The sequence below is a fragment of the Caretta caretta genome, chromosome 5 (genome assembly GCF_965140235.1).
Source record: "Caretta caretta isolate rCarCar2 chromosome 5, rCarCar1.hap1, whole genome shotgun sequence".
Taxonomy (NCBI): domain Eukaryota; kingdom Metazoa; phylum Chordata; order Testudines; family Cheloniidae; genus Caretta; species Caretta caretta.
This window is the reverse complement of record NC_134210.1, coordinates 5803359-5827895: the sequence shown is the minus strand read 5'-3', so window position 1 is coordinate 5827895 and position 24537 is coordinate 5803359. Positions and strand designations below refer to the sequence as shown.

Sequence of the window (24537 nt, the reverse complement as noted above, 5' to 3'; positions counted from 1 at the left end):
TGGCGTAGATGTGATGGCAGGGTTCAGCACAGGCTAGCAACCAGAGTACACACCTAGGGTCCCGGGCAGGCCTGTACTCTGGCAGCTGGCCCACAAAGCCATGTCTACACTACTATTGTTACCCAGGCTAGCTAGACTAAAGCTTGCACAGCTATGGCTATTTGTGCTTCCATCACACCTGCCATGTGGACATATGCTCAGAGCTCCTGTCATCAGACACGGTCCTACTTCGGGGGTGCACAAGATCTTCAGGAAGTGTCCCCGATTTCTTGTTTACAAGCCCAGCCCACGGTCCCCTCTCTTGGGCAGGCACCGTACAGAACCTAAGAATGGCCATACTGGTCAGACCAATGATCCATCTATCCCAGTATCCAGACAGAGGCCAATGCCGGATGCTTCAGAGGGAATGAACAGAACCAGGCAATTTCAAGAGATCCATCCCGTTGTCCAGTCTCAGGATCTGGCATTTGGAGGTTTAGGGACATCCGGAGCATGAGGTTGCGTCCCTGACTAACTTGGCTAATAGCCATTGAAAAGCCTATCCTCAGGAACTGATCTAGTTCTCTTTCGAACCAAGTTTTACTTTAGGCCTTCAAAACATCCCCTGACAATGAATCCCAAAGGCTGACTGTGTGAAGTACTTCCTCATGTTTGTTCCAAGCCTGCTGCCTATTAATTTAATCAGGTAACCCCTAGTTCTGGTGTTATGTGAAGGGATAAATAAAACACTTCCCTATTCACTGTCTACACACCGTTCATGTCCTCTACCATATCCCCCCCTGTAGTCGTCTCTTTTCCAAACTGAATAGTCCCTGTCTTTTTAATCTCTCCTCACATGGAAGCTATTCCATCCCCCTCATCATTTTTCTTGCCCTTCTCTGCACCCTTTTCCATTCGAATATACGGTTTTATTTTTAGGTGGGGGACCAGACCTGCACACAGCATCCAAGGGGTGGGTGTACCATGGATTTATATAGTGGCATTATGACTTTGTCCCCTAGATCCCGGAGAGCATGAAACAGAGAACAAAATATCTGAGTGTTGCTTAGATTTCATGCAAGCCAAGGAACAGGATAGAACTATTTTTACTCATTGATTGAAATGCATCTTTTCTCCCAGCACCAGGGCTTCTCTACCTAGCAGCTGGCTTGGAAGGACACCTGCGAGGAGCCAGGAACAGCTTAGAAACCTGGGTGCCACATGGGAACTTGCTACACTACACACAGCACGTCATAAGGCTTCGGGATCCATGCTCAGTTGCTGGGTCGGTCTCCACAGGCCTGTGGATATAACCACTGGGAAGCTCCGTTACAAGAGCTGCAGGTCAAGAAAGGTTTAGAGGTGGCCATTAAGGGGAAGAGTCACAAATAGGACTTAGGGCCTGATCCAAAATCCACTGAAGTCAACGGGAGTTTTAAAGGGTTTTGGACCAGGCCCTCAGGACAGAATGTGGCCTTGGCATCACTGCTATGGGATGGCTGCTCCGTAAAATGACCTTACATTTCACCTCCACCGCGCTCGTTCAACTACAGTCCCCATGGGGAGCTGCTACTGTTGAGGGGCCGCAACATGGAATAATTTGGTAGCGCTAAATCCAATCCCCACAGGGCCAGACATCCCATAGGGCAAAAAATCATACGCCACAGGTAACCCTCGCTGACTGTCATAGCCAAGGCACCAAGGCCTAAACTTTCTTCTAACCCCTTCCGAGTGGTCACTGCAGCGCAGAATTGAACCTCATTGGTAGGGCAACAGGAACTTAAAACGGAGCTGCATGTGTAGAACGGGTTCTGCAGATCAATAGAGAGCTTCAGTCACCAACGTGGTCAGGCTGGAATCTTTTGTCAGCACTAAATTCACTCTTAGGGCTCCTTTTGTCTCTAGCCGCCTACGTTTATAATGCACTATACTAACTCTGCACAGGGATCACGCCACCGACCACCGAAATGCAGCCACCTCCGAGTGGAGCATGGCACCTGTTTAACAGTGAACAGCAACACCACGTAATCATTTTTAGGAGGGGAAGTTTTCTTTCTAGTCCCTTACCAAAAAGACCTGTTGCTGGTGCAAAATGGCTGCTATATTCCACCCAAAGGCAGTTGCATTTCGTGGCGGGCAATTCTTCACAACGCAGTTTAACGTATGTAAAAAATTTTGGGATGGAGGATGGCTCTAAATGCACGAGTTATTGTTAATAACTAGAGCAGCACAACTGTGGGATGCACCAATACTGCAGAACTGTTGAAACTGAATAGAGCTACTCAAAAACTTTTTCATCTAAATACACTTTTCTCCTCTGAAAAATGGTTTTTGAACCAAACCAAAAAAAAAATGGTTTTTTGTTTTGTTTGAGATTTTCTTGGTTTAGATGAAAAACCAAAAAAAAACAACAAACAACTTTCAGTTTTGGGTAAACATTTTTGGTTTTCAAAAACCGAGTTTTTCCCTCTTCTTTTAAAATAAAAAAAAATTTTTTTTTCCAGAAAATTCAGGTATGTTTATTCCTACCCTAACACCGAGAGCCACACATTATACACTGGACCCTCACTAGAACGCGGGGTTTGGGATCCATGCCAAGTACCGCGTTATAGCGGGGACCACGTTAAAACGAAATTAGCAACAAAACTAGCAAAATTAGCAGTTAGAAAAGCGCTTTGCCTCCTGTCCCAAAGCTGCCGTGGCCAAAGAAAGGCATCTCTCCCATCCCCAGGTTGCTGGGGATTAGGGTTAAATTTGGGATCCATGGCCGCAACTGCATTATAACCGAATTCGCATTATATAGATGCACGTTCTAGCGAGGGTTCAGTGTATATATGGCTTGTTCTCACTGGGAAGCTGCAGAGTTTATGGCCACCTGTGGCTCCCAAGTAGAGTTATACAATATTTTCATACTGTTGCTTTTGACCAGTAAGAATATTTTTACAACAGACAATATATTAAATAATTAGGGCTGTCAAGTGATTAAAAAAATTAAATCACGATTAATCGCACTGTTAAACAATAACAGAATACCATTTATTGAAATGGTTTTGGATGTTTTCTACATTTTCAAATATATTGATTTCATTTACAACACAGAATAGTGTACAGTGCTCACCTTATTTTTGATTACAAATATTTGCCCTGTAAAAACAAGTATTTTTCAATTCACTTAACACAAGTCATCATCATCATCACCACCACCACCACCCCCCCTCCACTCATAACCGCATTGGTCGTTAGGGCACCATCACTGATGAGCAATCAACCAACTGTCTCAACTACTGACACAAATTGTCAGGGGTGGAGTCTCCGTGAAATCCATTCCTGTCCACTCGTATGTTGTCAATCCATCTCTTCTTCTATCTACCTCTTCTTCTCTTCCCTTGTACTGTCCCTTGGAGGATGATCTTTGATAGGCCAGAAGATCTTGTTACATGGCTGTACCACTTCAGCTTGTGCTTCTTCACAGTTCTCAGGAGGTCTTCATATGACCCAGCGCGTTAGGAGATGATGTTGTGGACCTCTTCATTAGTGACGTGGTCAAAGTAGGAGATGCCCAGGATTTTAGGGAAGTATCTCATCTCTACTACTTGTATTTTCTGTTCAACTTCTGCCATAAGGGTCCACGTCTGGCACACATACAGTAAAATGGAGATGACCAGTGCGTGCAGCAATTTCTGTTTGGATTCCAGGGAGATGTTCTTGTTCCTCCAAATTGGCTTTAGCTTTGCCACTGTTGCGATTGTTTGTTCGGTTCTCGCCAGAATTTCTGCCTTTGATCCTTCATCAGTGACGACTGCCCCCAAATACTTGAACTGTTTCACTGTCTCCAGCTCTTGTCCACTGACAGCGATGAGCTGATCCAGTCACGTTTGTTTGTCATCAGCTTGGTTTTCTCTGCACTGATTTCCATGCTGTATTTTGTGGAGGTTTCATCCGATCGTTTCACAAGGTTAGTAAGTTCATCTTCGCTGCCTGCCAGGCAGTCAATGTCATCAGTGAACTGAAGATTTGAGATTGTTGGTCCCCCAGTGCTGACTGTGCATATGTGATCTTCTAGGGCATCAGTCATTATGTGCTCCAAGTAGATGTTGAACAGTGTGGGCGAAAGAAGGCAGCCTTGCCGAACTCCAACAGTTGTGCGAAACCACTCTCCTATTGTGCCATTGGTGAGAACTGCACTGCTGGCCTCGGCATACAGTTGCTTAATGGCAAGAATAAGCTTATGACCAACATTGTAGTTCTTCATGGTTGCCCAGAGAGCTTCGTGCCATACTTCGTAAACTGCCTTCTTGAAGTCAACAAAGACATGGTAGATGTCCTGCTGATGTTGTAAGTACTTGTCACATAGAACATGAAGATTGAAAATGTGTTCTGTGGTACTTCTTCCAGTATGAAAGCCAGCCTGTTCTTCAGCGATGATATTCTCCACTTGTGGCCTCAATCTGTTCAGTAGGACTTTCAACATCACTTTGCTGGGATGGCTAATCAAGCTTATGGTCCGGTAATTTTGACAACTGCAGGTTGCCTTTCCTTTGGCAGAGTGATGATTAGTGACTGTGTCCACATGGAGGGACACTCACCAGTCTGCCAGATCTTGTTGCAGATCTTGGTGAGTGTATCTATTCCTATTTCTTCTCCGAATTTCGTCAGTTCGGCTGAGATGTCAATACCTGTAGCCTTTCCGTTCCTGAGTGATTTCACAGCTGTCTCCACTTCTTCACGCAGTACTGGAAAGTCATCCTGCTCTGTTGAATCTGGGCTATCTAGGACACTAGGATTCCATTTGTCTGGTGGTTGTATAGATCTGAGCAGTAATTTGTCCACCTATTGATGATGTCCTTTTCTTCTGTAAGATTGTTCCCTTCTTTGTCTTAAATTGCATTAGCTTCAGTTCATCTTTCCTTCATCAGATCTTTTACAATCTGGAAGGCTAATTTGCTATTTTTATTATTGATACACTCTTCAATTTTAGAGCATTGTTTTTCAATCTGTATCTCCTTGGCCACCTTCTTTCCTTTCTTGATCTTTCTGCCAATTGCTCCGTACTGGTCAGCCCCCTCAGTGCTGTTCTTATTTCTCTTGAGTTCTCTTCTGTCTCACATTTGTAGTATTTCATTTGTGACCCAAGGTTTTGTCTTCTTACCGAGTTTCCCAAGAACGTCCATTGCTGCCTCATTCATTACAGCGTTGAAACTGTTGGTCATTGTTTCTAAGTCTTCCTCTAGAGTAAGCAACAGATCAAATTTTCCGCCGATCATTGCTTGCAATGACTCTGCAATGCTTCGGTCTCTAAGTCAAACTTGATTCTGGTGAACTTTGGCCTGATGATTTTCCTTAGCTGCAGCCAAAAGTTTAGCATCACAAGGTCATAATCACTTCCAATATCAGCACTAATACAAGTACTGTAGTGCAATCTCTTTATCATGAAAGTTGAACTTAAAAATGTAGAAGTAAGTATAAAAAAACCTGCATTCAAAAATAAAACAAAGTCCACTCAGTCCTACTTCTTGTTCAGCCAATCACTCAAACAAGTTTGTTTACATTCAGAGGAGATAATGCTGCCCGCTTCTTGTTTACAATGTCACCTGAAAGAGAGAGCAGGCGTTCACATGGCACTGTTCTAGCCGGCATCACAAGACATTTTATGTGCCAGATGCACTAAATATTCATAATTCCCTTCATGCTTCAACCACTGTTCCAGTGGACACGGGTCCATGCTATAATGGGTTCCGTTCAATAATCATCCAGAGAAGTGCAAACCGACGCATGTTCATGTTCATCACAGGAGTCAGATGCCACAAGCAGAAGGTTGATTTTCTTTTTTGGTGGTTTGGGTTCTGTAGTTTCCGCATCGGAGTGTTGCTCTTTTAAGACTTCTGAAAGCATGCGCCACAAATCATCCCTCTCGGATTTTGGAAGGCACTTTAGATTCTTAAACCTTCGGTCGAGTGCTGTTGCTATTGTTAGAAATCTCACATTGGCACCTTCTTTGCATTTTGTCAAATCTCTGGTGAAAGTGTTCTTGAAACGAACATGTGCTGGATCATCATTCAAGACTGATATAACATGAAATATATAGCAAAATGAGGGTAAACCAGAGTAGGAGACATACAATTCTCCCCCAAGGAGTTCAGACACAAATTTAATGAGTGAATTATTTTTTTAATGAGTGTCATCAGCATGGAAGCATGTCCTCCGGAACGGTGGCCGAAGCATGAAGGGGCATACAAATGTTTAACATATCTGGCACGTAAATACCTTGCAGTGCCAGCTACAAAAGTGCCATGCGAATGCCTGTTCTCACTTTCAGGTGACACTATCAATGCTGCCCACTTCTTATTATCTCCCGTAAATGTAAACAAGTTTGTTTGTCTTAGAGATTGGCTGAACAAGAAGTAGGACTGAGTGGACTTGTAGGCACTAAATTTTTACATTGTTTTGGTTTTGAGTGCAGTTATGTAACAAAAATTAATAAAAACTTACATTTGTAAGTTGCACTTTCACCATAAAGACATTGCACTACAGTACTTGTATAAGGTGAATTGAAAAATACAGTTTCTTTTGTTTGACATTTTTACAGTGGAAATACTTGTAATAAAAAAATAAAGTGAGCACTGTCTACTTTATATTCTGTAATTGAAATCAATATATTTGAAAATGCAGAAAATCATACAAAAATATTTAATAAATGTGAATTGGTATTCTATTGTTTAACAGTGTGATTAAAACTGTGATTAATTGCAATTAATTTTTTAAATCACAATTAACTCAAAAAAAATTAATTGTGATTGACAGCCCTAAAAACAATACCAACACTAGCTCCTATATAGCACTTTTCATCCACAGATCTCAAAAGGTCAGTATCCTCAACCCCATTTTACAGATGGGAAAACTGAGGCACAGGGAGTGGTGGTGACCAGCCCAAAATCACCCAGCAGGCCAGTGGCAAAGCCACGAACTGAACTCAGGACTCCCAAGTCCCAGTTCAATGCCCTATATTATCATGTCCACATGGCGTCCCAGGTGGCGGTGTTAGTAAACATGTCTGACAATGAATAGACTAGAGCTCAGGTATTGTCTCGAGGCAAACTATGTCCAGGAGGAAATGAGCCAAACGCCTTGGAAATCAGAGACGGCTACACCAATAGATCTAAGCAATAAAACAAAGAACATACCTTCCCCCACCCCCAAACACCTGGGGGATTAAGACATTAAAACCTACACGGGAAAAACAGAACAAGAAACCAGCCCACATCCCAAGCGCTTTGAGCCCCAGATAATCTGCTGCTTGGGTTCCCAGCCAACCACTCCAACGAGGAAGGCATTCCCAGCCAGAGGGAGCTTTGGTGACCGGTAACAGGATACGGAGGTTTTCAGCTTCTGCCTCCAAACGGGCCCCAATCAGCGGCAGCTGAAAAGCAGCTTCTCCCAACAGCTGCTGGGTGGCTGCAGTGAAACCAGGGCAGGCAGTCTCGATTTTGGCTCCCACCCCCAAAATAGCAACCCAACCAGCCTCTGAATAGGCCAAGTCCCTGGCCTTTCCCCTCTTCCTGAACACATACACAGGGATCGTACAAAAACCCTTCCCAGAGGGTTTAACTGAGGTAACAAGACCCTGAGGCAGGATGGTATGAAGGCTTTCCTCACACGGCCCAGTCAATGCAACTGTCTCCTGCCATGGAGAGATCTCCCAATGGAGAAGTCTCCATGGCAGCCACAGTGCTATTAGGGCCAACAGGGACAGTGATTTTTCTCTAGCCTGTCTACAAGGAAGCGAGGCCCATCGATCTTATTCCACAGACCCTGCCTGCCAGCCACAACAGATGCAGGCCACTTGGGTCACAGTGAGCCCCACAACCTTATGGTGGAAGGTTCCATATACCCCATTCCCAATCCCGAGCCACCTATTAGAAGCACCATCTGCAGGGCTCTCACGGAGAACAAGAGGCCACGATCTGCTAGAATCTCTCATCTCCTCACAGCAGACCTGAGCTAAGGGCAGCCAGAGAACATGCTGCACAGCACCATGGGCCGCACGGGGCTCCATCGACTCACCTTTGAGGTCGGCATTCAGGTTAACGATGAGGGGGCTGTTCTTCCAGTCGAAGGCCATGAGCAGGTGGAGGAAGCGAAGGAAGCCCACCTGAGGGGAGCTGCGGGCAAGACAGAAACCAATGTAACGGGGTGAGAGGGAGAGAGAATGCTCCCCCTGCACAGAGAGGAGCGCCGAGCCAGGCAATGGTATATCAACGAGCCAGGCTCTGCGGAGCCCCAACAGAGAGCCCCAGCTAGGAGAGCTAGGAAGGGGTCTCCCCACGGCCAGGAACCATGGGCATTTTGGCCTCTCTGCCCCATTGAGGAGAGATCGTTCATTAAAGTCAGGTGGGAGCCTCTCCCCCATTCACGTCCCTGCAGCTGAAACCAGGGATGGGGCAAAACGTTCTCCTCTGTCCTCTCCATCTCCTGTGTCTGCCTCTTCCACAGAGAAGCAATTTTGTCTAGTGGTTACAGCAGGGGGGCTGGAGTGAGCCACTCTCGTAGTGGGCAAGTCACTACATCTCTGTGCCCGTTTCCCTCCCCATAAAACGGGGGACGATACTTGCCAGCACCACAAGTCAACGGACAGGTTTAATTAAGTGCTTTGAGAGCCTCAGATGAAAGACTCCCTGGCAGTGTGTGACATTATAAACAGCACAACTTACGTGGAGAAATCGGATCCTGAGTGCAGCTACAGAGCGGCTGGGAGGTCTCATGGTTCCACACAGGGATAAAACTGATAATTATTTTAAAGCCCTGTGGGGTCCTGTCAAGTCCAGGGCCAGTGCAGGATTGGTCTCTATGGTACATTTACTAGTGTTTTGTTCCATCTAGATTTAAACATGCCAAGTTTCCCCGGCTAACTAGCCAGCGGGCTAGTCCGAGCCACTGGTGAGAGTGAATCACGGGGAATTGAGCTGGGACTCAACACACGCATTTCAGGTTGATCACAGCTCTCAGATGGAAACACAGTTCATTTGCTGATGAGGCCCAGGGTCCAACTGGTGGCCTGGAAGTGAAAGGTCTCATAGCTAGGGCCCTACCAGTTTCACACCTGTGAAAAACGTGTCACAGACTGTGAAATCAGTCCTTCCCCATGAAATCTGATTTCCCCTGCTGCTGGGAACCCGGGGCTCCCAGCAGCTACTAGTCTGGCTGTGCTGGGGAGGGACAGGAGTTGTCTTTCCCCTGCACAGCTGCTGTTGGTGGGGAGATCAGACCCACCTCCAGAGGCAGGGCAGAAATGAGGGTGATACACCCCACTTCTGCGCTGCAGCAGCCTGGAAGTTGGGTTCTAGGCTTCCATGCCCCCCACCATTGGCTTCTGCCATGGTGCCAAGCTCAGGGCTTCCTCCCCAGGCTTCCCCTCCTGGCGGCTGCAGCCAGGGCAGCCCAGGCTTGGGGATTTCTCTCCGAATGGCTCCTGCCAGGGCTGGGGGCTTCCGCTCCTGCCAGCTGCAGACTGGATTCGGGGCTGCCGCTCCCCGCCGCTCCAGCTGGGGCTAGGAGCAGCCCAGGGTGGTGGCTTCTTCCCCCACAGCTCCTGCCAGGGCTTGGGGCTTCCGCCCTGGGGCTTCTGCCAGGGCTGGGGCACCCTTTTTTCCCGGGAGAGTCCCCAAATTGCCTTAATCTGTCGCTGGCCTCGACTAGCAGGTAGGAGACCCAGGCTGGGGCATGGGGGAGATCCTGGCAGCATGGGGGAGATCCTACCCACATGCACCTCCAGGAACCTCCTCTAACTGCAGGAAGCTTGGAGGCCAGCTCTGAAGGCAGTGCAGAAGTGAGGGTGGCAATCTTCAGGACCCCCACACCCCCCCCCCAAACAACAATTTTGCAAACCTCCCCCTCACCCCGATGCCATTTGGGTCAGGACCCCCACGGTTACAACACCCTGAAATTTCAGATGTAAACATCTGAAATCGACCAATTTTAAAATCCTCTGGCCCTAAAGTTGACCAGAATGGACTGTGAATTTGGTAGGTCCCTACTCATAGCCCATGGTGGCTCCGGGCTTTGGACCAGCCACCCATTCAGCTTCTCAGGACTGAACTGGTCCCCAGATGCACTTCATTAATAAGCCATTAAAAACACAGTGTGTGCTAGGGCAGGACTCCCAGCCCCGCCCTCCCAGCTGGCCGGGCAGGACTCCCAACCCTGTCCTCAGTTCCCCCACCCAAAGCATCTCAAGAAAACAGGAGAGAGTTAACCCAACACAAAAAGCAGTGAGGCCAGGGAACCCTGGTTCTCACCTCGGCGGGGTGAAAGGTCCGGGGTGCAAGAACAGAGACGCCGCCAGCAGATCCACGCACTCATCCGAGAGGCTGTCACTCAGCAGCTGGGCGCGGACCCAGCGCTTGGCTAGCCGGGAGGTGCCGCTGAAGGCAGGGTGTTGCTGCTGGAGCCTGCAGGGAGAAGAATGAGAAGCAACAGCATCACCTTGTTATTCCAGTCACCCAAGCCACCCCAATGGCCTCTGATTACAGAGCTGTGAGTGGATGGATCGTTCGCTGTGAGCAAGCTGCAGGCACTGGGTTTACTGGGGTTTTCTAGAGAGGGAAGGGGGAATGGGTCAGTCTCATTCACTCCATAGCGACTGCCCAGACCCACTGGCTGTCGTAACTGGAGGGGAAGGTGTCTCAGATCTAGCAGAAAGCCGCCCATCAGTTTCCTACCCACCATGCACTCCTCTCTCCCCCACAGTGCTCTGCCCATTCCTTATAGGTGTAGAGAGCTGGAGGACCAGTTCCCGACTGTGACACTGAGCCAGAAAGAGTTACGCAATTAGTAGGCTAAACGACCCAAATGCAACCTTTAAAGACATATTAGAAAAGTATGTAACTGGTCATTAGGGCCATTCCTTATAAATAGCTAGCATAGCCATGTCCGATAGACTAGAGCTTTGAGATGCAAACCTACATTGTTAGGTAATTAGAGGTAAATACTAAAAGGTATTTGTACGTGTTTACTTATATCTTGTTAGAGATTAACAATGTAACTAGATGGTTCCTGACTGTTACTATATTCTATTGATTAAGAGATCAGAAAGGAATTAACAACATTTAGGTGGTGTAATAATACCATTGTCTATGTTCCTCTTTGAAGTTTGTAGTAAACTATCTATCTATGAACTGCTTAATGGATAGTTATCTTATGCTGACGAATGCAACTAGTTACCTAGGCAACTCCCTTCTCTTCATGTGCCAATATATATTTATGCCTGTAACTGTAATTTTCACTCCATGCAGCTAAAGAAGGGGATTTTTTACCCACGAAAGCTTATTCCCAAATAAATCTGTTAGTCTTTAAGGTGCCACCGGACTCCTCATTGTTTTTGTGGATACAGACTAACACGGCTATCCCTCTGATACTGTGTATACACAGGAAATAGAAGGTTTTACCTCAAAGCCCAAGGAATAGCTGCTGTCAAGAGGCTATTGATAGCCTGCCAGTGATCTATAAAATAACTCTGGGGCCCTGATCCTGCATCTCAGATCTGCTTAAGCTTGGTCAGGGGAAACCTGAGTCACGAGATGGAGTTCTCCAGCTCCCATCTGGATTGCCCTGCTATTTCCCATGGAAGAATTTGAACAAACTCTTTATGTGGACTGCCTACTCGGACTATAACCTAATGAACTGAGTCTGGAAAGAACTTTGTGCAACTCAGCAGCTCACTATCTCTACTATGAAACTGACCTAAGAATTCTATTTATATCTGTATGAATAATGATCTTTTAACCATAATACTCTCTCTTTTTTAAAAAAATAAATCTTAGTTTAGTTAACAAGAATTGGCTGTAAGCATGTATTTGGGTAAGATCTGAAATATTCATTGACCTGGTGGGTAATGTGTCTGATCTCTTGGGATTGGTAGCACTTTATATATGATGAACAAGATTTTTCATAATCTTCATCATATTTGACTTGGCTGTCTGGGTGGGAGCCCAAGGCTGGGTTGCTTTAAGGGAGCTGTGGTTTTGGCTTCTTGGTAACCAGGAAGGTATTGTAGATGCTGTTTTGTTGCTGGCTTGGTGAACCTAATTATGAGAATAACCACTAGTTTGGGGGATCGTGTGTCCGATTCTTTGCAGTTTGCCCCCATTAAGCAATCTCAGTATGGCACCTCCAGGCACCAATGGTCACACCTACCCATAATGCACTCCCCTCTTCCTTACCCGTGCAGAGAGCTGGTCAGGTAGGGCAGGTGGAGTGTCTCCAGCTCCAGCTGCTGAGACTCCTCTGTGTCCCGGTACTTCAGCATCCCCTCCGGAGTGACCACCTCCTTCAGGATGTGGGGCTCCCTGTGGTAGGCCACTTGGAGACGGAAAACATAGCCATCCTGAGAGAGGGCAGGAGAGTGAGCCACGGTGGGTGGGGGCAAGAGCCCAGAGCAACATACACGGGCTACGCCTTGAGCTTGGTTACAGCCCAAGCCAAGGTACGTCCCTCTGAGGCAGAGACGATGCTGTATCCCCAAGTCAAGGATGCAGAACAGAAAAGTTACTTATAGTATCCGAGGTTCTTGGAGATGTCTCGTCCCTCTCCGTTATCCACTGTGAGCATGCACGCACGACATGTGCCCGGAGCTGGAGAAGTCTGAAAGCACCAACTGCTAGTCTGTATATGCACCCTGGCTCACCTGGTGCCTCCGACCAAAGAGATGAAGGGCGGGGAGGGCCGACCACCTCTCCAGTTCCTTCTCCACCACCAATCACAGAAGATCCAAAGCAGAAGGGAAGGAGGGTGGGTAGTGGAACACAGAGAGGGACCACGCATCTTGAAAAACCTCCAGTTATTACAAGGTAAAATAACTTTCTTTTCTTTTTTGAGTGCAGGTCCCTCTGTGTATTCCACTGTGGGCAACGGACAAGCAGGACTCCGAAAGGAGGGGAGTGTGAGGTCGTGGATGGCAGAGCTGAACCAAGGACCGCCATTCCAGAAGATGCACCAAACGGACGAATCCGCTACCAAGCTGTAGCATCTCACAATGGTGTGAAAGCCGCTCGAGGTACCCACCTTGCAGATATCAAGTAAAAGGCACTTCCTGAAGCGACACCATGGCCATTGCTTGCACTTTTGTGGAATGAGCTCTTACCCCAGGAGGAGGGGAAAGATTAGCCAGCCAGTGGGCTGTATTTTGCTTTGCTGACATCCATTTGGAGATTCTTTAAGAGAAGACAGCCTCAACCCTGACCCTTTCCACTTTGGTGACAAACAGTCTAGGAGAATTTCTGATTGGTTTTGTACTCTGCGGGTAAAAGGCTCAGGCTCGCTGACCATTGAGGGATTGGAGCCTCCTTTCTTCTGAGGGTGAGAGAGGTTTTGGGAAGAACACAAGTAAGTGAACTGACTAGTTCAGGTGAAATGCAAACTGCTTTGGGGGCAAATTCAGGGTGTAAACTTAATGAAACCGTGTCCTTATGGAATATAGAGTAAGAAGGATCCGCCATCAATGCTCCAAGCTCACCAACCCTCCTGGCTGAGGTGCTGGCAACCAGGAATACAACCTTCCTGGATAAGAAAGACAAGGCGCAAGAAGCTAATGGTTCTTGACTGTTTGGGAGATAAACAGGTCCCTGGTGGCGTTTCCCCACGGAGTCAAAATATTGGTCATCACAGAGTTGTGTAGCTCCCACTCACAATCAACAGCACAATGTCTGCTGAGAAAATCCACTAGCACATTCTGGTTTCCTGGGAGGCAGACTACCAACGCACCTGCTCCGCAGACTGACCGCTTCTGCACACAGGGGAATGGATCTCGCTCCTCCCTGTTGGTTGATATAAAAGACTGTTGTGATATTGTCCAACATCACAATGGCACAGTGACCTTGAATGAGCAGGAGAAAAGCTTTGCAAACCCTTTGAACAGCCCGCAGCTCCAGAACATTGATGTGCACCCTGGACTCACGAGCAGGAGAGCGAAAGAGGAGAGGGCTCCTGCCACAGACTAAGAAAGGAGGACAAACAGCAAGTTATCTCAAGTGCCTACACACAAATGAAAGAAGCCTGGGAAACAAGCAGGGAGAACTGGAAGACCTGGCACAGTCAAGGAATTATGATGTGATTGGAATAACAGAGACTTGGTGGGATAACTCACATGACTGAAGTACAGTCATGGATGGATATAAACTGTTTAGGACGGACAGGCAGGGCAGAAAAGGTGGGGGAGTTGCACTGTATGTAAGGGAGCAGTATGACTGCTCAGAGCTCCGCTATGAAACTGCAGAAAAACCTGAGTTTCTGGATTCAGTTTAGAACTGTGAGCAACAAGGGTGATGTCGTGGTGGGAGTCTGCTATGGACCACCGGCCCAGGGGGATGAGGTAGATGAGGCTTTCTTCTGGCAACTCACGGAAGTTACTAGATTGCAGGCCCTGGTTCTCATGGGAGACTTCAATCACCCTGATATCTGCTAGGAGAGCAATACAGCAGGGCACAGACAATTCAGGAAGTTTATGGAAAGTGTAGGGGACAATTTCCTGGTGCAAGTGCTGGAGGAACCAACTAGGGGCAGAGCTCTTCTTGACCTGCTGCTCACAAACCGGGAAGAATTAGAAGGGGAAGCAAAAGTGGGTAGGAACCTGGGAGGCAGTGACCATGAGATGGTCGAGTTCAGGATCCTGACACAGGGAATACAGAGCAGAATACAGACCCTGGACTTCAGAAAAGCAGACTTTGATTCCCTCAGGGAACTGATGGGCAGTATCCCCTGGGAGAACAACATGAGGGGGAAAGGAGTCCAGGAGAGTTGGCTGTATTTTAAAGAATCCTTATTGAGGTTACAGGGACAAACCATCCCGATGTACAGAAAGAATAGTAAATATGGCAGGCAACCAGCTTGGCTTAACAGTGAAATCCTTGCTGATCTTAAACACAAAAAAGAAGCTTACAAGAAGTGGAAGATTGGACAAATGAACAGGGAGGAGTATAAAAATATTGCTCGGGCATGCAGGAGTGAAATCAGGAAGGCCAAATCGCACCTGGAGGTGCAGCTAGCAAGAGATGTTAAGAGTAACAAGAAGGGTTTCTTCAGGTATGTTAGCAACAAGAAGAAAATCAAGGTAAGTCTGGGCCCCTTACTGAAGGAGGGAGGCAACCTAGTGACAGAGGATGTGGAAAAAGCTAATGTACTCAATGCTTTTTTTGCCTCTGTCTTCACGAACAAGGTCAGCTCCCAGACTATTGCACTGGGCACCACAGCATGGGGAGGAGGTGACCAGCCCTCTGTGGAGAAAGAAGTGGTTCGGGACTATTTAGAAAAGCTAGACGAGCACAAGTCCATGGGGCTGGATGCGCTGCATCCGAGAGTGCTAAAGGAGTTGGCAGATGTGATTGCAGAGCCATTGGCCATTATCTCAGATGACAGAACGAGGAGTAATGGTCTCAAGTTGTAGTGGGGGAGGTTTAGGTTGGATATTAAGAAAAAACTTTTTCAGTAGAAGGGTGGTGAAACACTGGAATGCGTTACCTCGGGAGGTGGTAGAATCTCCTTCCTTAGAAGTTTTTAAGGTCAGGCTTGACAAAGCCCTGGCTGGGATGATTGAGTTGGGGATTGGTCCTGCTTTGAGCAGGGGGTTGGACTAGATGACCTCCTGAGGTCCCTCCCAATCCTGATATCCATAGAATATCAGGGTTGGAAGGGACCTCATGAGATCATCTTGTCCAACCCCCTGTTCAAAGCAGCACCAATCCTCAATTTTTGCCCCAGATCCCTAAATGGCCCCTTCAAGGATTGAACTCACAACCTTGGGTTTAGCAGGCTAATGCTCAAACCACTGAGCTATCCCTCCCCCCACATAAGTACAGCCCTCGGCCTGACATCTGCCACAACCCAGAGCCACGCAGAATCATAGAATCATGGAATCTCAGGGTTGGAAGGGACCTCAGGAGGTCATCTACTCCAACCCCCTGCTCAAAGCAGGACCAATCCCCAATTTTTGCCCCATATCCCAAATGGCCCCCTCAAGGATTGAACTCACAACCCTGGGTTTAGCAGGTCAGTGCTCAAACCACTGAGCTATCCCTCCCTCCCTTGAGCTATCCCTCTTATATTCTATGACTCTCTAGATGTCCAGTGCTATACAGTTGTCCTTCTGGGCTCCCCAACCCAACAGGGGCGTGTTAATAATGATCCTTCTGTCCAGAGTGGAGGCGACAAAGGGAACATCAACACATACCCGGCGGGGATTCTGCCACCATGACAGGGATGGTATCACTTGGACAGGAACTGTCACTATGGTGTTCACGGACTGCCAGTTTGGCGAGTACACTGTTTGAAGCCACACTTGTAGGCAACAGAGATGGCATCTTGAAAATGGCAGGACATAATCACATGAAGCCATATGACCTAGGAGAGAGAAAAATCTTGACAGGTATTCGGAGGCTGCTTATGACCTGGTAAATAAGACTGGTCATAGCCTGAAACCTGTCCCTCAGCAGGCAAGCCCTTGCTGTGACTGAATTTAAGGATGCCCCAACGAAGTCGGCATGGGGCAAGGACAGATTTTTTGGCATTTACGCTGACCCCCCCCCGAAGAGGAAAGGGGTAGCAGGATTGTCGAGTCAACACATAGGTCTCTTGGCATGACCTGGCGACAAGGAGCTGATCATCGAGGTAGAGGAAGACAGTGACACCACAGCGTCTGCAACAGGCTACTACTGTAGAGAACACCTCGGTAAAACCCCCGGGGATGGTAGCAATGCCGAAAGCGAACTCTCTATATTGAAAGTGGTCAGAGCCCACCATGAGTTTGAGAAAGCATCTGTGAGTAGGGTGGATGTCCATGTGAAAACAGACGTCCTTCATGTCAAGGGCTGTAAACCACATGTCTTTTTCCAAGGATGTAATTACAGATGCCACTGTGACCGTGCAAAACTTGAGTTTGAGAATAAAGAGGTTAAGATGGCAGAGGTCGAGAATGAGTCTCCAACTGCCTAGGAAATACATCGAGCAAAAACCCCCCCTTTGGTACCGAAGAACCCACTGTGTCGCTCCGCACTGTAAGAAGGACTCCACTTCTCATTTGAGAATATTGGAGACTGAGAAGACAATCTCATCCGTTCTGGTGAAGCCAGCAGATCCGGCGCATACTCCTCCTCAGTTGTGTCGCGGGCAGATCCAGTTGCCCGCTCAAAGGGGAGGGAAGAGAAGAGGAGACTCCCTAGCAGACCAGACCAGCTCTGTGAGATGGTACTGGTCCCATAGCCCCAGAATAACCAACTGGATGGATCTAATGGGGGTTGCAGAGGTTCCCACGGCATGGGGTACTGACCGTTCCAAGGCAGGTGATGAGTAAGTCTACGGTTTAGTCACAGAGGTCACAGAATCTGTGATCTCCGTGACTTCAGCCCTGGCAGCTGGGAGCTGCAGGGCAGTGGTGCCCCCAAGCTCCCAGCTGCCGTGGGCAGGGTAGTACTCCGCAGCTCCCCAGCAGCATGGGGGATCCCCACAGCTCCCCACACCACCAGCAGCAGGGGGATCCCTGCAACGCCCTGGCTGCCACCGCCCATCACAGGGGGATTTCCACAGCTCCCCGTGGCATGGCAGGCAGGGGGATCCCTGCAGCTCCCAGCTGCAGGACGGGTGGGGGGGCCTGGAGCTCCCAGCCACTGGCATCTGCCCAGCCCCTTCCCATTTTGTCATGGATATTTTTAGTAAAAATCAGGGACAGGTCATGGGCTTCCGTGAATTTTTCTTTAGTGCCCATGACCTGTCTCTGACTTTTACTAAAAATATCCGTGACAAAAATCTTAGCCTTAGTGATGAGGTGGAGGTTTGGTCCCAAACTGGTCCAGGCCTTGTGACCAGGAAGGTGTGTCTTGGAGGAAGGAGTGATGGTTCACTGGGCGGTTCAGAATCTCCTGATGAGAAGAAAGCTGATTCTGGGTCCAACAGCGCCACTGGAGGGAAGTCATAGCCCGACAAGGGAACGGGAGACCAACTCCTCCCAAAGGTCAGCTCTCCTGGGGGACTCAACCTCTCTCGAGAGGGAGGGACCAGAAGGAGGGGAGATTCGGCCTGGGAGAAAGAAGTTGTTCTCAGGAGGAGCGCAGGTCTCAGCTCTTCCTGGAGCGAGAGGGGTCCCGTCTGCCCGAACCACCGGAGCCGCAGTGAGACCGTCTCAAGCACTGCCATGGAAGACAAGGATGGTACCACAGGTAACCGATGCTCTCAGTGATCTGTGTTCGGTCGGTGGCTCGTGTTTGCTGCCAGATCACCATCTGGTGCTGATGGGAGCCCTAGACTTATGAGCTTTCACGCCGCTGAGACTTAGGACATACTACGTTTTCTTGGGCTGGGCTTAGAGACTTGCTCGGTTTAGCCAGGGCTGAATCAGACTGCCTTCTTCCAAGTGGATTTGGAGGAAGACTTAGTCTCATGCTTATGAGAATGCTCCCTGCTCTCCTGAGAAAACCCCGACATGGGATATGCAGTAGAGTCCTTCGCTCCTGATTCAGACCTTGTGGCAGGGGGCACCCCTCGCTAAGTCAGGTCGATGTATGGGGGGGCTGCCCCACTCTGGGTCTGATCAGCCCAGAGTCTTGCGCATAGCCCACTACCAGAAACAGGGGTGGGGAGAGTGGAAGGAGAGCTCCCCAAGCCTGGAGAGCGACTAACTAAAAAACAATAAAAATTATCAGATAAAACTTTTAAATTCAAACCTCGAAAAGCTACTTAGAGCTACCTCACTCTGTGCTCAGATAAAGAAATAAAGCTGAAGCTTCAGACACTGGAGGTTATGACCACGACCACGCGGCAACAAAAAGGAACTAGGGAGACCATTGGTCCGCCCCGCCCTTTATCTTTTTGGTCAGAGGCACAAGGTGAGCCAGGGCGCATGTGCAGATCAACAGACGCTGCTTTCAATGTCCTCAAGCTCCAGGCGCAAACGTACCCACGGTGGAATACATGTAGGGACCAGCCTTCCAAGAAAAAGAGCAGCACGCCAGTCTCATGCCTGGTGGTCCCTGCGACCCACCAGCCAGAAACCCAGCTCTGCAGCTGGCAGTGCCAGCCGCTATACCCACCCCACAGCTCCTTTGGCTCCCTCTCAGAGAGCCAGGCACAAAAGCTCCTTGACTCCTGAGACCAGCCCAGCCCATCAGAGAAGGATCCCAGCCTGCCTGCACCCCAGGTTCCCGTGTCTGTACCTTGTACACATCTGTGTGGGTGGCCACAGGCCGGCAGAGGAGTTGGTGCTGCTGGCTGAGGAGCTCGGCCAGCCGGAGGTGGAAAGCGGCTTTGACACGTTTGATGGCTTCTTTGTCCTGCGGCCACTGGCCGCTCCCTTCCATGTGGCACACGACTGAGGGGTTAAATCAGCAACAGGAACAGGGTGAGCCCAGGGCAGCAGTGAGAGACCAGATCACAATGCAGAGGGCTGGGCAGTTTAGTGGCTAGAGCAAGGCACTGGGAGCCAGGACTCTGGGGTTTGGTTCCCAGCTCCAGCACTTCACATGTAAACTTGGGCAGGTTATTTCTCCCCCCGGCCTCCATACCTCAGTTTCCCCTCCTTGCTACCCTACCTTTCATTGGGGCTATATACGCCGGGCAGGGCTTCTCAGCCAATGGAAGCAACGACTCCTTATCCTTGATCCTCATGTGGTACGAATAATCCGGTTTCATGGGGGTTGGAGGGAAGACCTAGGACACAGCCAGACTGAAGTTTAATGGGGTGATACTGGAGAAAGCGGGGTGCACACGGCAAGGCAGCACGTCCCTCCCAAATACGGTGCCCTACTCGTGCCCACCATCGCAGCCAGCAAAAGCACGGCCACGCAAGCAGCCATGTGCATAAACACCAGCACCGCAGCGGTCAAGCCTTGTGCTCCAGGGCACAGGTGGGTGATCGGCTGGGGAAGCCGCACAGGAGATGAGAGAAGCCACTGGGTCTGTTCCTCCGTGGCAGCTCCTAGGATTCCCGAGAGCGAGCGCACGTACAGCGCCCAGCGCAGTGGAGCCTTCTCCCCGACAGGGGCCTAGGAGAATTACTGCCATGTCAGGAGGAGACAATTCCCTATCACGGTACAGTCAGGGCACCATTCCCATAGCTCCCCAGGTGCTGGATCGCCCACCCCTGAGGGGCCCCATCCAAACCCCAGCCATCCAGGGCTGGCTTGGGGCCTAGTGCTCCCTATGGCCACATGCAAGACCCAGGTTGGCCTTCTGAACCAGCTCTTCCGCTCCACAGGGCAGGGACTGGGAGTGATGTGAAGTCAGGGGGCTCAGGCCCTGGAGGGGAGAAGGGGACCAAGCGCTGCTCCCTAGCAAGGCTGGTTCCTCTGGCCAGGCTGGGTCTGAAGCGACAGTCGCAGCCTCAAGCCCCTTCCAGTACCTCACAGCAGCCATTCCCCGCTCCCAGCTCCTGTCTCCATCACACTTGGCTCCTCACCATGGCTAGGATGTTACCCAGCCCCCCCAATGCGGAGCCTGCTGCGGGGCGAAGGGGGCACAGTCATTCCCATCCCTCGTGCTCTCCCTGCCACATTAGACTCACGTCCGTGTATCTGAGGGTCGGGTGGGTCCCCTGCACAGCTGTCACCATCAGCGGCAGCCCCTCCAGGTTCCAGAGCTTGCGGCTCAAGTCATCATAGGAGCGGACGATGCTGACCATGGCCTCCTCCCCAGTCCCTGCAGGCTGAGAAAACCCCAGATGGTCACATGGCAGTGCTCAGTCCACCCCGCCCCACTCTTAAGTGCAGGTGCAACAAAAATCAACCAGGGACCCCTCCCCTGCATCCTCAACCACAGCAGTGGGGAGCTGCAACCCTCCTGCTGCTTCTCCCACTGCGCAGCTCTGCCATCTGACCAGTTCCCCCACCAACTTTTCTGCGTCCTGCCAAACGCAATCACCAGGCCAACAGCATCAGGGACAGCAGGAGCACGCTGCTGCTCTCTCCCACCACAGCTCTGCACGACAGGGAAGGAAAGGAGCACAAGGAGCCAAGCGCAGTTGCCATGTCCCACCCCAGAAGTGGCTGCTTTTCACTGGCGGAGGAAGAGATCCCTATAAAAGGCACTAAAGGAAGCACAAAGAATTATATTGTACGCGCTAAGGGAGAAGCTGAGGAAGTAGCAAGGCTGAAACACACACACACACACACACCCAGTAGGAGGAAGAGCCAGTAGAGAACAAATTAGGAATGCCCAGAGCAATGCAACATAGGTGCAAATAAAGGAAAAGCTGCCGGGGGAGACACTGTATCATGGAGAAGGGAGGCACAAGTCCCTCCCGCTGCGCAGCTCAGCTGTTGCATTCCATTCCGGGTACCACGTCACCAGAGACAGTCACTAAGAGCAACATCCGATGAGAGGGCTGATGGGTGGGATGGGCAAGAGCACAGCCTGTACAGCTGGCAAAGCAACAACTAATGGGACAGGCATCTGCCGAGTGCAACACTGAGGAGGGAGAGGAAACCTTGAGGGTACTAGAGAGCCCAGTGATAGGCACATAGTCAGCACAGAGGAGAGAGGGATTTCCATCCACCACCCTCAGGAGAGGGCCTGGAACAAACAAAAGAACAGGAACGGAGACAGATTTCAAAGGAGCAGCTCAGAGGGACGGTGCTAAGGCAGATGGATCCGACAGCTATAGGATGCCTGATTTTATGGGAGAGCAGCAGTACCCTCTGCCGGACCACTTGGTAATTGCAGACTGAAGTCTTTAAAAGGCTGCCCCAACGAAGGGTAGCAGGATGGTTTGTTCACCCTCTCTCTGCTGTCTCCCTCTCATTGCCCAATGTTCCCAAAGTTGCCTGGCCTGGCTAGCAGGGGACATGCAAATAGGCAATACAGAGCCATAGCCTGTATTCAGGTCTACACTGAAATAAATCACCTGCGGCACCAACTCTCAGAGCTGGGGTTAGATGACGCTGGACTAGCGAGCTATGGAGCTAAAAATTGCCATGTAGATATTCGGGCATTTGGGCTGGAGCCCGGGCTCTGACACCTGCCCCCTTTGCAGCCCAAGCCCAAATGTCTAAACGGCAAATTTTACCTCCATAGGCAGAGCCCGAGTCAGCTGACCCAGGCCAGCCATGGCTGTGCTGAGGGTCTCTTAACACAGTGTAGATGTACCCAGGCAGTGCAACAGGCTTGAAGGCCACACTAAATGGGAATCACTGGGCTAGTTAAGCAGCAGGTGAGACCAGATGATTATAACTGTACTTTCTGGCCTTACTGGCTAGGAAACCCTGCACCTCAAGACTCTCCCCCCACCCTTGCTCCCAGGCCCCATTTTGGATTCCTTCCTGCTCAGCTCCCAGAAGCAGCATTCATAGATGGAAGTTACTGGAGTGTCTGTGCACAACCCCAGCAGCTCCTCAAATCCAAATTCTGTATCCTGGCGCTAGCCTGCCATCCAAACTGCTCCCTGCTAGAGACGGGGGACATAAAGATCAGGCCACAGAACAGGTCTGGGTGGGGACTGGGTTTCTCTAATGCCTCCCATCCCAACCAATGCTGATCCAAGTTGTCTTGGAATACGCTATCCAATTTATCGGGTGACAAAACTGACCTGCTTTACATGCTGGTTTCTTACCCTAAGTCACAAGAGGGACACTGTAAAAGCCTCCTTCCTGCACAGCTTAAGTTGGAGGTAACGTTAGCAGAGCTTGGAGCGCCACCCCCAAGGAAGATGGAAAGAGCAATATGGATCCCTCTCAGGGCTACGGCTCCTTACACTGAAAAGCACCAAAGCCACCTGGAGACGTTTTCTCTCAGATGACCGTGGGCCATGGGCAGCATCTAAGGGCAGCCACAGAACAAGCCACAGCAGGACCTGGGAAGCATTATGAGCTCATGGGCAAGGAGTAAAGCCCGTGACCTATCCCTGACTTTTACTAAAAATAACCATAACAAAATGGAGCCCCGGGGGCCTCCACCAGCTGAGAACTCCAGCTCCACCACCCCGGGGCTGAAGCAGAAAATGTCACGAAGGCCTCTGGAAGCCACAGAATCCATGACCTCCATGACATAATCTTAGCCTTAGTGATACAATAAACAACTCTGTGCAAATCTGTTTTGGATTATGGAAATTAGAGATGGGTCCCATCAAATCCATCCCCCAGGGTCATGGCAGGACCGCTTCCGACAGTGCTTTTACAGCTTTTAAGGCAAGCAGTAGGGCTGGGTGAAAGTTTTCCATATAAATTCTTTTTCAACAGAAAATTTGATTTTTGATTAAAAGATGTTTTTCAACAAAAAGCATCTGTTTTCTGTGGAAAATTTTGAATTTTGGTTGCAAAAATCAAACACCCCAAAATCAAGTTATTTTGTCTAAAACCTGAAATATTTCTATTTAGATATCCTGCATCAAGAGAGCTTGGTGCCCCATGGGAGATGTAGTTTGGTTTCCTCATGTGCCCATTCTCCTCTAGGGGTTGGGCTCCTCAGCTGGGCTGCATCTCCCAAGGACTCCCATGATGAAGAGAGACGGGGAGACTGTGGTCCATCATGGGAGATGTTGTCCAACCAGAGAGCTGGGCCTATAGAGGAGAATGGAAGTATGAGGAATCCAAACTACAACTCCCATGAGGCAGCATGGCACCATTTTCCAATCAAAACACTGCTGGTTTTGGCTGAAGTATTTTTGCTTTGGATTTTTCACTAAAAAGAAACTTTTCTGTGGAACATTTCAATAACATGCTTGGTGCCGGTGGGGAAAAATCACACAGCCTTCCCTGTGGTAATAAATCAGTCCTGACAGCCAAGGCAGGAACAGCTTCTCGAAGAGAGGAGCCCAGCTGCTCGAGCCAACATGCCAAGCAACAATGATATTCTACCTGCAACAGACAGACCAGGGCCAGCTCTGGAGTGGGGACTGGCACGGGCAGCAAAAATCATGGATATAGTGCTCTAAACTTACACAGCCCTTCACAGGGAGACACGCTTTCCCTACCCTGATGAACTTAATATAGACGAGATGGGAAACTTAGGCTATGAAGGCCCCAGGAGGGCTATTCTCAGATGGGAGAGAGAGAGAATGGCTCCTGGAGGAAAGAACGGCTCCTGGAGGAAAGAACGTATGCAGTGAGTTTTAGGGAGGGATTTGGAGGAGAGGAGGGTACCAAGAAGAAGCATGAGACTTTCCCTAGGGGTTGGGATGTGAAGAGGAGACAGAGAAGAGAACTGGGAGGGGCACAAGGGACATAGGCAGGGTGAGATTACATAGCTCCTTAAAGGTCAAGGAGGAGGCACTTGGCTTGGATGGGGGCACAGACAGGGAGCCAGCAGGAGGTTGGAGAATGGAAGAGAGGGGACTGAACAGCTGTAGAGGACGTTAGCAGCAGAATCCTGGAGAGAATGGAGGGGAAGGAAAGGAGGTTACAGGAACTAGAGCAAGGCAAGCTAGTCACAGACCTAGAGATAACAGAGGACAGTGTGGATTTCAAAGGGGAAGAGGTGACAGGGAGCCCCACAGCTGGAAAAGCAGGAAGGTTCTGGGTCAGGATCGAGGGCGACAGGAGGCGGTGTTTGTGTGGGGAGCCTCAGGGCTGGAATAGCAGGGGGACTGCAGGA

The 24537-nt window shown here is 49.5% G+C and overlaps 1 protein-coding gene across 2 annotated transcripts in view; it reads right to left on the bottom strand.

Moving 5' to 3' along the window:
- The window catches only part of NOL6 (nucleolar protein 6), a 74030-nt gene that overhangs the window by 32184 nt on the left and 17309 nt on the right, over positions 1–24537 (bottom strand). For both annotated transcript variants that reach the window (XM_048849812.2, XM_048849816.2), the window contains exons 16-21: positions 20516–20656; positions 19545–19662; positions 19170–19324; positions 12195–12358; positions 10272–10424; positions 8041–8138 (exon numbers count right to left, since the gene is read on the bottom strand). In XM_048849812.2, coding sequence (XP_048705769.2) covers positions 8041–8138; positions 10272–10424; positions 12195–12358; positions 19170–19324; positions 19545–19662; positions 20516–20656 — 829 coding nt within the window. The remainder of the gene's footprint in view (positions 1–8040; positions 8139–10271; positions 10425–12194; positions 12359–19169; positions 19325–19544; positions 19663–20515; positions 20657–24537) is intronic.